Below are 12,058 nucleotides of genomic sequence, written 5' to 3'. Positions count from 1 at the left end.
GTGTGGGTAGGGGTTTAACACCCCTAACCATTATTCTACACTGCTATACCAAATTACTTCTTGGTATGACTTGTTAAGAAACAAGAAAAACCCCAAAACATGTTAAACAAAATTTTTATTCTTCTAGTGACACTACCTTGTTACAAGCTTTTCTGTAAAGTCATGTATAAAAACATAAATATAACTTTTAGGATGAAGAAAACATAGCACCAGGCATTAACAAACCTCACAGGCATTCATGGTTACGATGAATCTTACAACATCTACGTTTTATTGGAAAACAAATACAGCAGAACTAAACACAGGCAACATACTAATAAATAGGTTAAATAATTGATTTTTCCTTTTTTCTTGTTGAACGTTCAATATGTTGAATAGTAGTAGATTGTTTTCAAAAGTAGATAATTAAAAAGGGGGTTCTAAGTAACTGAAGCCTGCTAAAATGTCACCTGGATTGAAAGAATAAGAAAACTCCAAGACAAAATAAAGAAATACAGGAGTATTTACAGAGAACAACAGAGCTGCCCCTGACTGTAAACAGTTATATACCTACTGTATAGAGTGTTAAATGGCTGCAGTAAATATTTGTACCACTTTACTAATCATTTGATACACTAATGTTTGAGAAAAAATAAGAGTTGTTGAGGAATAATTGTAATATATTGCAAAATGACAAGATAAACCAAGGATTTTTTTTGCATGGTTACATATCTAAAATTGAATAAGCACATTTTTGCCATAATCTTTATAAAGATTTAGAATTTTGAAATGTTATTTCTTTGCAGACTTAACCATCAAAGGGTATGCGATATGTTGGGCCTTTTCAATATTTCAGACCTTGTAACCATCATGGTATTTTTACACAGTATAAAGATGAAACGTGCCGCATCAGTACAATCCTTGCATGTCCTGGGTGATTTTGAATGACCAGCAATTTTCATTATAATACCTAAAGATGCTGTTGAAGCCACTTTAGTAAGCCAAATTAGAGAATTAAGGCTCAGAACAACTACAGGCTCATTATAAAAGTTCCATCAGATAAGTAATCATTTTACAGCAGTTGTGTTAGGCTAAAGAAACAACCATAGAATGTTTCAAATAACAAAATGAAAGCATGAAAAATGAATTATTTCTCCACTGCAAGATTGTTCATTTAAATTTATTAGAGTTAAATAAGCTATGTGTTCTTGCTCAGCATTCCCTCACAGGTGGGACTGGATATTGATTTTGTTGTTCACCATGCATTTTAAACAAGTACAAATATTTATTGCAACCATTCTTTTAGTTAAAGGGTGCTTCCTTTTCAACACAGTTACAATCCCTGAGGATTCCGCTTGGCAGATGTTTCAAAAAGGGAAAAATAAACAAATAGTGCATCCACATTTCCAGCCTAATCACTTCACCCTTCAAAGACCACAGTGTAACAAGCTTTCATTCCCAAAGGATTCCTGGGTTATTGCTGCATAAAATATCTGCAGTTATACATGGTTCAGGATTTTGCAGAACTAGTTGCCATCAACCTTTAACTCCAATTCCACTTTCACCGTTCAAAGCACTGGGAATCTCTTCAAAACTATACGTAACCATGTGTAAAAAAGTAAATGCTTCATAGAAAAGCTGCAAATTAAAACTGTCATTCAGAAGCTAAATAAGCTTTCAAAGTAAAACCAATGGAAGATAAAACCATGCAAAATTACTCTGCAAGAGAACTTACCAATTAGCAGTGTCTGCTAAATAGTTTCAAAGAACACTGGTAATGCTGCCACCTAGTTTTTTTTAATTGATTTGTAGGGACAGCAGTGACTGCTCAAACAAGTTGGTCTTTAAACTTAAAGGGCTAGCAAGCAAGGATTTACTTACAGTATACCAAGGTATTCAATAACAGACGCTTTCCCTGTATTTAACCTAATTTAAAATGAAAAGGAACAGAAGTGCTAATATAATGCTTCTAAAACTGGAGTAAGATGTTATTTCTAAGGGGTGGCATGATGTTCCACCTAGTTTTGCAAAATCCCCACTTATGTACAAAGTTTTAAGCTAGCAGTCAGCAAATGCAAATGACTTTAATCTACCTTCTAGGTTAAAGACATCATAAGCAATGTCATTCGATGTTTATTATACTCATACTGTATATCTTATAGTAGACCTATAGATTCTCCTACAGTTAATGCTGGACAAAAACCAATACCATTTGACATTGGACATCAAGAATCAACAGACTGCTGCCATTGTTTCAGAGAAATGGAGAAAAAATGAATCTTAAAAGCAAACAGATATTTGCAGTCTCAGTTAAGTAAAAAATAAAAGAATTTACAGTAAAATCACTGGCATATGTATATTCTTCAACTACATTCAGATAATATGTGGTATTAAAAACCATAAAGTGGCGTAATGCTTTGGAAAAAAAATAATTTCCCTAAATTTGAAGTTCCTTAAATTAGTATATTTTTATTCTCTGGGTCAGACGTTGCCTTATCCAATAGCTGGTTTTGAAATTATTTTCAAAAAGGAACACTTGAGATTTTTTAAATATTTTGTATCTATTTTAAATGTAGTGTAAAGAATTTTCTTTTTTACCATTTTTTACAGTTTTTAACTTTAACTCTAATCCAGTAATATTGATGGTAACGCTTGGTATTTTCTTTTTATTTCATGTTATTCATGTTATTTCATGTTGAATAAATTAAGACAAAGTAATTCACATTTCCAACGAACAATGTCTGTGAATAAGACCAGAAACAAAGAGAGCCAACACTTCAGGGTTGAGCTTTTCATTGTCATGCTACATACAGATTTCAGAATTTCAGAATTCATCAATGCAATATCAGAATTTAACGTGAACCTTTCATCAATCCATTTGAAGGCTGGAAATTCCAGGAACAACACGATGTGAAATTTGTATTTTAAGGTGCCATATTTTGTACAAGAGGTAGGTGTTATTTTATATTGCAAAAAAAAACCAACAATGTGGGATTCAAAGACGTACTAACCACTTCATAAAACACATTAAAGCTAAAAAAAGAGCAACGTTACAGTAAATGCAAGTATAATTAATGATTGCTTCAGAAGAGGAAAAACTCAAAAACATCTATAAAAAAGCTTTACTAATAATGCTATATTCCATTTACTATGTAAATGTCTCTTTACATATATTGCTTCTATGTTACAAAGAATATCTTTAATGCAGAAATTGTTGGTACAGACATCCAGGTGTTAAATTTGGGTTTCAAAAGTTTATGAATGGTTTTATTAATTTTATGATCACACAACTAAATTCTAACCTTGAGAAATGTTCCTCAGTAATTACTGAGAAGAATTCTTCACTCAAAAGAGAAGAGGTGTTGATCCTCCTTTTTCTAATCTATAATCTTTACATAATTCAACCCTTTGACACAAGACAAAGCACTATGCTTTGGTTACAAAACACCAATCAGCTGTTATATTAGTTTTATCTAAACAATACACAGAAAATCTAAATGGAATATCTGTATCTCATTGTGTTGCCACAATAGTTTAAATGTATGTAAGTTTTCTTTACATTTTTCTTACATTGAAATGCTTTTAACAAAGACCACTGCCTTGAACCTACAGATGCTTTGGTGTCTTACAAAAAAAACGGCTGAACTGAACGAGATCCTCAGATCGATTAACTACTATGAAGAGTAGAAGCCTGATGGGCTTCTTAATGGCTTACTGTTTGTGAACTTCGTAATGTTCTTTCAAAAAGCCAGCTTGCACTGAGCTACATTAAGTAAATAAGTGCACTGGACTTTATAGGTTTCAGAACTTGAAGAATGAAAAGAAAAATACACACTACTCAAACAGCAACACAAACAAATATGGACACTGTTTCCTCTTCAAAGACATTTTTACCATTTAGGACTTTTGCTTACAAATAGAACCCTTAAATATAATAACCTATTAAACAGGATAAGAGAGGAACTAATGGAAAAGAAAATATACAAAATAGTGCAACCACTTAGTTATTGTGTTCTATTTTCAGTCATTTTTCATTTCAACTACAAAGATGCTTACTGAGATACTGCTGCTGGGTTACTCAGTCAATTGACTGAATGAGAAGGCACATTGCATTAAAGAGTAATTCACATATGCAGCTCTTCTCTTCTCATGGAGAGGAGTGATCCCATTAACTTATTTGGAGTTTTCTACAAAGCAAAAGAGATTTGTATTAAAAAAAGGAAAACACCAAGTTCCAAGTCTTCTTTTACCTCAGAAAATATATTTCCTTTTGACCCTAAATATTTGAAGTCATTATGTAATGGAATTTTTTGGACAACATTAATCCAAGTTCTTATCTAATCTACCTGGGTACCTGCAAAGAAAGGGTTGCTGAAGCCCTGGGTATTTTTTCTCCTTCACCACTGCATCAATTACTCACCTGACATGTGATGCATGAGTTTATAATGGTTCAGCAATGGAGGCTTAGAAATTATATATGATACCATTTAATATAATATATAACAAAAATCTGCATATTCCAAATCTTCCATGCAAAAAGCTGCAACTGATTTTGTCATCACTTAGGAAACATGAGTCATTTTGGAATATGTTTATCAGGCGTCTTTTTGTTATACCACCTGTGAGTTACAATTAGTATGAGTTTGTTATATGAGACATTGTATCTTACATAAATTAAACTGAAGATTTATGGAACTAAAAGAATCCAATGAATTGATACATTTACACACATCTTAAGAATAAATGTAAATATTATAAGGATGAATTAGGGTATTTTACTTTATGAGTTATGAGTTTGTGCCCACAGTTGTACACAACTATGAAATATAAACAGACAACATCCTTACTAACAATACATATATTTATATGTATTTTTGTATCTTTATATGCATCACGGGGTCAATAAAGTATCTATCTTTATTTATAGATATTTATGTATTTATACATATTATAGATACTTATATTAAATACATAGATATTTAATAGAGATATCTATGCATGTAGCTGCTGAATTGTCTGTACATATATAGTAATCAAAAATATGAAGAATAACTTAGTGATGCTAGTTTTGCACACATAAGCAATGTGTTTTCTTACCTAGCACAAAAGCAGAACAATTCCTGCTTGATGGCCATCCATTCACAGATTGTCTTTTTCTTTTTGCATCTTCTGTCCCATGCGTGCAAACATTTGCTCTTTTTCTTGTTACCATCCATTGCTGTTTTCCAGTTTCGGTGTTACCAATAGATTCCTGGTCATCACGTTGCTCATCAGTGGACTGCATGTTCACAAAACATTTCCTTGGTGAATACCTAGTTCTTTCAGGCCTGTCTATTCTGACAGTATTCTTGATTTCATTTTTGCTTGCTTTGTCTTCTCTCTCTTTACCTGTAGGCAAGATACTGTTTGCAGAAGATAAAACATCATATAGCTTCACTGTGCAAAAATTACATTCTTCAATTGCACTTTTCATTTGACTGCATTCAGATTTATCAAGGTCACTGAAAATGGAATTTTCTGCTAAAATGTCATTTTCATTGTGTTTTATTTTTTCTGGAGAGTTAATTTTTGTGAGGAATACTCGACATTCCTTTATGTTTTCTGGGCTCCACGGACTTGCACAGGCTTTCTCTTCAGAGTTCTGGACAGTAGTAGTCGCTCTCTGAGTTTTTTGAGGCTGGGGGGCTGTCAAGTCATGTTCTCTAGTTTGCGCAAACAAGCTCAGTGTTTGAGTTCCATTCTCCACTGAAAAAAGTGACTTTTCTTTCATTGGATGAAAGAAATTTGTAGGAATGTCTTTGTTTTCATGAAAAGAATCAGAAGAAACTTCATTCAATGGAACAGCGAGAATGCTGTCATGCCTTTTTTTTAGCCTCTTAAGCACTTGCTTTCTGCAAAATTTGGATTTATTTTTCCAAGAAATATTTGCATATGTTCCCAACCTCCTGCCTCTGCATCGCAGTTTACTTCGGTGGAAGGGTAGCAATTCAATGGGTGTTAATTTTGGTAATGAAAGCCTTCTCTTGACACATAGTCTTCTGGCCCTGTGCATCCTTTCTTGTGCTTCAAAATGTTTTGCTGGACTCTTAGGACATGCCTGGGCAAATTTTTTCACATGCTTTCTCAAACGGTCTGCTTGAGGGCTAGGGCAGACATCAACACTGTTTGTGTTTCTGTTAGGATTGTACTGAACAATTTCATAAGGATTTCGAGCATTTGCTTTTTTCACTATTGCCAAAGACTGGGTCTCTGTAGTTTGCATGAACCAAGCACACAGTTTATCCATATTGCAATGTGTTTGAAAAAGCATTTTTACAGCAGAACCTGGATAATTTGGTTGGTCATTTTTTGTTGCAGCCCTTGTTCTTCCTTGGAGAGATGTTTCTTTTTCTCTTTGAAGCTTCCTCTCTGGTTCAGTCCCAACCGAGAGCCAGCTATCTGTAATCTGCTGAATCCTCCTGTTCAGCTCCTCACATAATGTAGTAACTGAAGCCGACGTAGGCCACCACTTGAGAGATTCATTTGATGTGAAAATTGAATCTACCGACACTTCATTTGTTTTTGTGTTCCCTGAAAGTACATTTTCTGATGGTTCTTTTCTTGGCTTTTCAAGGTTTGGCAACTTTTTTGGAGGAGACTCATTGCTAAGTTTGTTTAAAAGTAGTTTTCGAGATCTACGTAACAAGGCGTTGCTATGAGTAAATGCATTAGATGTAGCCACTGAGTGCAATAAATGGATTGAAGGTTTTCTCACTCTCACGGAATGCCTAAGTGGCATCAGAGAGTTCTTTTTGTTCATTTCTTTGTCATCTGGATTTTCAGAACTCCCTATATGAGAGCCACCTGAAGATGATTTGATAGTCTTTGACATTTTGTGAGTTTCACTATCATCTGCAAGACACAGCTTTACCTGTTGCGATGACTCACCAAGGAATTCTGGAAGGTCTTTGCTAATACGAACCTTTCTTTGCTTTGGGGACACTGTGTTAACAGTTACAGATATACCTGAAATTTTAACCTTTGGAGGTCTCCCTGGTTTTCTTAATGATGCTGTTGACTTCTCCTTTTGACATTTAATGTGGCTACGATGGTGAGGTGCAGAATTCTTGTCTTTCACAGGTCTAACAAAGTTAAAACGGTCAGGTGAATCAGGAGACTTGTTTAACTCTTCTATGTTCCCTTTTGAATCACCGTTATTTTTGTGGTTATTTCTACATTCATTTTCTAATTCTGCATTGTTTCCATGGTGGTCCTTTCCAAAATGTTCACCACCTTCAGACACAAGTCTCTTTATTCTTCTTGATCTCCCGTACACTACAGTAACTTGGATGTTTTTGCTTTCACATTCCTCCTCCCCCTTTGGTGACTGAGATGCACTGATCTTATTGACAGCATGAGAATCGCTCGTAGTAGAACTCTCTGCTTTATGTTTGGGTGGTCTGCCAATTGGCCTTTTCACTTGCTTTTCAATTTGTGGACCAAGTTTTTTTGGCCGACCCGGCTTTCTTTTCAGAGGAAAGTCTTCATTTGCCACTTCAAGTTTCAGAGAATTTGTAGTTTCTTTTTGATCGTCACACTCGTCGTCACTTAAATTTCCAGACAATGACCTTAAGAGATCTGTAACACCATCTTTTTTAATGTCTTCCCCATCACAAACATTCACACAAATCTGTGGTACAACATCTTTAGTGCTCTCTAATTGTCTGGATGAAGTTTGTAATGTTCCATTTACTGCAGAATACTCACAAGGGTCAAACATTTCACCTTGAATGCCAGAGTCAGAAATGGCTGATCTAAGTGTGTACTTGACTCCATCATTGCTACTAACAGGAGATACAAACATCAGCCGTATCGGACTAGCATACTGAGAAATACGTTTCTTTTCAATGGACACCGACATAGTTTTGTTGTTGGGCGAAATGGTTCTGGATAAATTCTCTGGACTTTCACAGTGTGTGCAGGAATCTGAACTGTCCCAGCTACGACAGACAGATGACCTCAGCCATACTGATGATCTAGGAAAAACTTCACTCAGATGCCTTTTCCGTCCCTGAGAATTGTGTTGCACTTCACCCTCTTCACCAGCCTTTTTGTGCACAGTTTTTGAGTCTTGTGCTGTACCTGAAATGCTCCTTGAACCCCCAGCTTTACTCTGACATGCAGATTTCTTACAAAGATTCACAGGTACATTAACTTTCTGCCTCACATTTTCAGACATAACAGGATTGGAAGTTTTCTTCAGGTCGTCTGGTTCTGTTAAAGCTTCTTTTCTAGAATGGTTTGGTTCTACATTTCCACTGGATTCTGAAGATCTGTCAGCTTTTGGAGATCTACGATTAAAAATATTTTCTGAAAAGCAGGCAGCAAAGCACATCTTTCGAGGCTCTGTCACATATAACGAAAATCTTTGTGGAGGAACTATGTTTCTTCTAGATCTCCCTGCACCACTAGAACTGTTAGGCTGTGAAAGACTCACTGTGTTGACAGGGCTTTGTTCTTCTGCTTTTGCAATCTTTCTTTTACTTGGTATTTGAAAGATTTCTCCAGAGTCAACATTTCTTGTATTCAATATAGTTGAGTCATTTTCTTCCTGAATGTTCATAGTTTTATGATGCATCTCTTGCAGAAGCTGCTCACTGCTTTCTGTTTGAGAGGTAAGACTTTGACCATCACAAGGGGGTTGTGCCTTTCCAGAATCTGTACTATTCAAAATACTCTCAGTTTCTGAAGTTAAAGGCAATGGTTCCATGCTGGAGGAATGTGTAACATCATTAATCTGGTTATTTTTTTTCCAGCTTCTTTCCAAGGATAAATTTCTTCTAAAGAAAGAATGATCCAGGCTAGCAATTTCTCTTTTGATTTGCAAAGTCTGACGGCGTGATGAAGGCGAATCTGGAGACTGGTGTATTGCAATCAGAGTTTCCTGTCTTCTCCGAAAACGTGTTTGAATAGTTTTACTCTCAATGTTGGTCTCATGTTGATGAAGGAGCTCTTTTAAGTTATAATCTGGGTCATTATCATGGTGTAAAATTGCAGTTATAATTTCACCCAGGTGAGTGTCATTACTGCACTCTAGGCTTTGGTGAGTGTTCAAACTTGTTAGACTTGGCTCCTTTTCCAGTTGTTCAATTGTTTTCAGTTTCTCATTTATTCGCTCCATTATATCTTGAATCAAAATACCACTAGGAGATTGTTCAAAATGTTTCTCAGGGGTACAACATCCAGTGTCCTTTTCATTATGTGCCTGAATTTGAGTCTCACAAAAGCTACCATTTGTTTCTATTGTAGATGTATCCCCATTTGATGGGACACTATCATCCTGCTGATGTCGTAAAAGAGATGGAGGATGGTTATTCGACGTTTTGCTATTTACTGCTGGGTGAACAGTACTCTTATCTTCACTTTTGTCATTGCTTTCATTTGTTATTGGTGACAATGGTGGAGGAGAGGGGCTAGAACCCCTATTACTGGAATCATATAAGTCACAAACTTTCTGAGTAGGAATAAGGGAGCTTGGTCCATTTTGAGCAGAACTAAAGCATGGACAATCATAATTCTGGTAAGAACATGGACATCTCTGATGACTGTAACAACTGCAACTACTGTGACTTACAATTTTGTTAATGCAACCAACAGCTGTACTTTGGCATGACAGGCAATGTAAATTTTTCAGGCAGATGCAAAGTGGATGTACAGGGTATGTATGTAGCCTACAAGATTGAACACAACACCCGTTTGTGATTTTGCATTCACCAAAATTGTACACATCTTGATGGGACTCCTTTCCCAAATTATAGCACAAGGTTTCTGTATACGGAAAATGTCTGTGGACATCTTTATACTGCGTAGATGAAATGCTGTAATCTTCATGTATACACCTCAAAATACTGTAAAGCAGCTTCTTATGGTATAGGCACAACGATGAAAGAACCATTTCCAGTGCAGTACTCCTTATTCCCACGTTTTCATCTCTGCTTTGCAAGTGTAGCTGTGGATCAACATCAGCTGGAACCTGGGAGCTACATACAAAATAAATAAATATATCAACAATGAAATACAATAATGAACTGCATTACAGAAGTTCTAGAAGTGGCATGTCTGCTGGAACTTTTCAGCTCAAACGTTTTCTTTTAAATTTCTTACATTTTCTTTGTGAAGTTTAACCATACGCTGTACTTCAGTTTAAAAGGCCCATTATTTTGCTAAAAATAGTTAGATATGCTGTTAAACAGAGTAAACCATAATCCATTATGCAATTTGAAAATTAGTTCTCATCTCGCTTAAAAATATTCAGCATAGTGTTCTTCAAGAGCAGTCATGGAACTCATTTAGAAGTTTCTTCACTGTTCCAGTATGGCTGCACTAAAACAAGAATGAAGGGCATTTATACAACATTAATCATCACCATCAAAGGTCGTTTCCTTTAGGAAAAGAGAATGGACAGGAACAAAGCACAGCGTTGAACTCGGTTCCAGGTAAACCTATATGGTTAATATCTGGTTACTTTGATGAACTTTTGCAATATACTTTTTATACTGTAAATTGGAGGAGTACAGTGCCCATGAAAAATAAGTACAGTATATAACAAAAGTACCTCACAAAAATAGATTTAATTTAAAATATTAACACTTCTCATTAAAATGTTTTCCTTTGCGGCAGATTAGCTTTAATAGACTAACAGGCCATACCTTCAATCTCTTTGGGTCTACTTCTATAGACAGTATAAATCAGAGGTGGTGAACTTGTTTGCTACTTAGGGCCAGATTTGATTTAAATGTACTTCGAACAGGTCATACATACCATATAATTAACAAAATACAAGGCCCTTAAATGCCACTAATTAGTTTTCAATTGAAGTGTTTTACATTTTTTCTGTTTATTTTATAAGATACCTAATTTCAAAATGCAATTAGTAGTCACTGTATCTTAAACCTTACTCATTAACTTGGAATATGGGATTTTTTAACTATTTTTTTGGAATTATTTAAAAGTATAATAATCATAATTTCTGCACAAATTGCTGATTGGTTCAAAAGAATGTCAGGACATCTTAGTACCGAGGCAAAAATAAATGTGAATCATATATAGGGATGTTGCATGACAAAAATGTGAAAATGCAATATTTGCTAGATATCAGCAATAAATTCATTCCTACAATTACAGATTTTGCTCCTGGGCAACCGTTTTCAGTTATACAGCTTGTGTACAAACTAAACTTGTCAGCAATTAAAATTCTCCACATGTCTTGAACAGTTCCATTTCTTTTAATGATTACAGGGCTTTTATTACCATGGCCAAAAATATCCTTTGAGATCATAACATAACCCATTTGGTACAGTTCCAAGTGAGTTAGATACAGGTTGGTGGTTAAGGCACTGAGGTTTCTTCCAACTTTGGAAGAGTATAGAGGACGTGTGTGCATGTCTTACTTTCTTACTTCCTACTTTTTGAGCAAAACCTCCCAGTGACGCCCCTGTCACTGGTATAAGTGGACAGTGGCTGCCTGTAGTAATGACAATTTGCCTGCTAAGTGACACTTATCAAGAATATCAAAAGTAACAATTGGCACGAGAACACAAATTAAGAATACCGCAGATATTTTATACGTCAAAAATAAGGAAATCTTTTACTAATTTGTCTATTGGGAGTTTTAAGACTCACTCCGTATTTTCAAAACTGCTTGAAATGGTCACGGGTAGAAATAAGAGTGAAGAAGTAACCAAGCCTCTTGTGAAGTATCCCTAATAAAACATTCTCACTTAAACACAGCATTCCATTCCTTCATAAAATATACATTAAAATGTTTTAAGTTATATTAATATTGACATATTTAAGCATATGTTACTGTCACTAGATAATTGTAATGAGTAATTCACTTTAGAACACATTTCAACCTAAAGGGCCACAAAGTGCTATAGAGTACGTATCGGAAGTGAGCAAAATAATTCATCACTGAAACGCCACATCCAGCTGTGTGAGATGCAAAGATCAAAGTTCAAGCTCTCATACATAACTGTTCAAATAGGTAGCTGCGTCAGCATGTGTAGGCTGCAAAGGAACAAGTAAAGGTTTATTCAAT

At 35.2% G+C, this 12,058-nt stretch overlaps 1 protein-coding gene across 11 annotated transcripts in view; it reads right to left on the bottom strand.

Moving 5' to 3' along the window:
• Nucleotides 1–98: 98 nt before the first annotated feature.
• Nucleotides 99–12,058, bottom strand: part of lcorl (ligand dependent nuclear receptor corepressor-like) — a 53,520-nt gene continuing 41,560 nt past the window's right edge. For 10 of the 11 annotated variants that reach the window (XM_088636612.1, XM_088636539.1, XM_088636529.1 and 7 more), the window contains one exon: nucleotides 4,644–9,998. In XM_088636612.1, coding sequence (XP_088492738.1) covers nucleotides 5,042–9,998 — 4,957 coding nt within the window. In that variant the 3' untranslated portion in view covers nucleotides 4,644–5,041. Of the gene's footprint in view, nucleotides 4,167–4,643; nucleotides 9,999–12,058 lie in introns of those variants that run through there. The other variant, XM_088636548.1, reaches the window with a different exon arrangement.

This window comes from Lepisosteus platostomus, chromosome 1 (assembly GCF_059453375.1).
Source record: "Lepisosteus platostomus isolate fLepPlt1 chromosome 1, fLepPlt1.hap1, whole genome shotgun sequence".
Lineage (NCBI taxonomy): Eukaryota > Metazoa > Chordata > Actinopteri > Semionotiformes > Lepisosteidae > Lepisosteus > Lepisosteus platostomus.
Note: the sequence above shows the minus strand (reverse complement) of the source record. Positions and strands in the feature narration are given on the sequence as shown.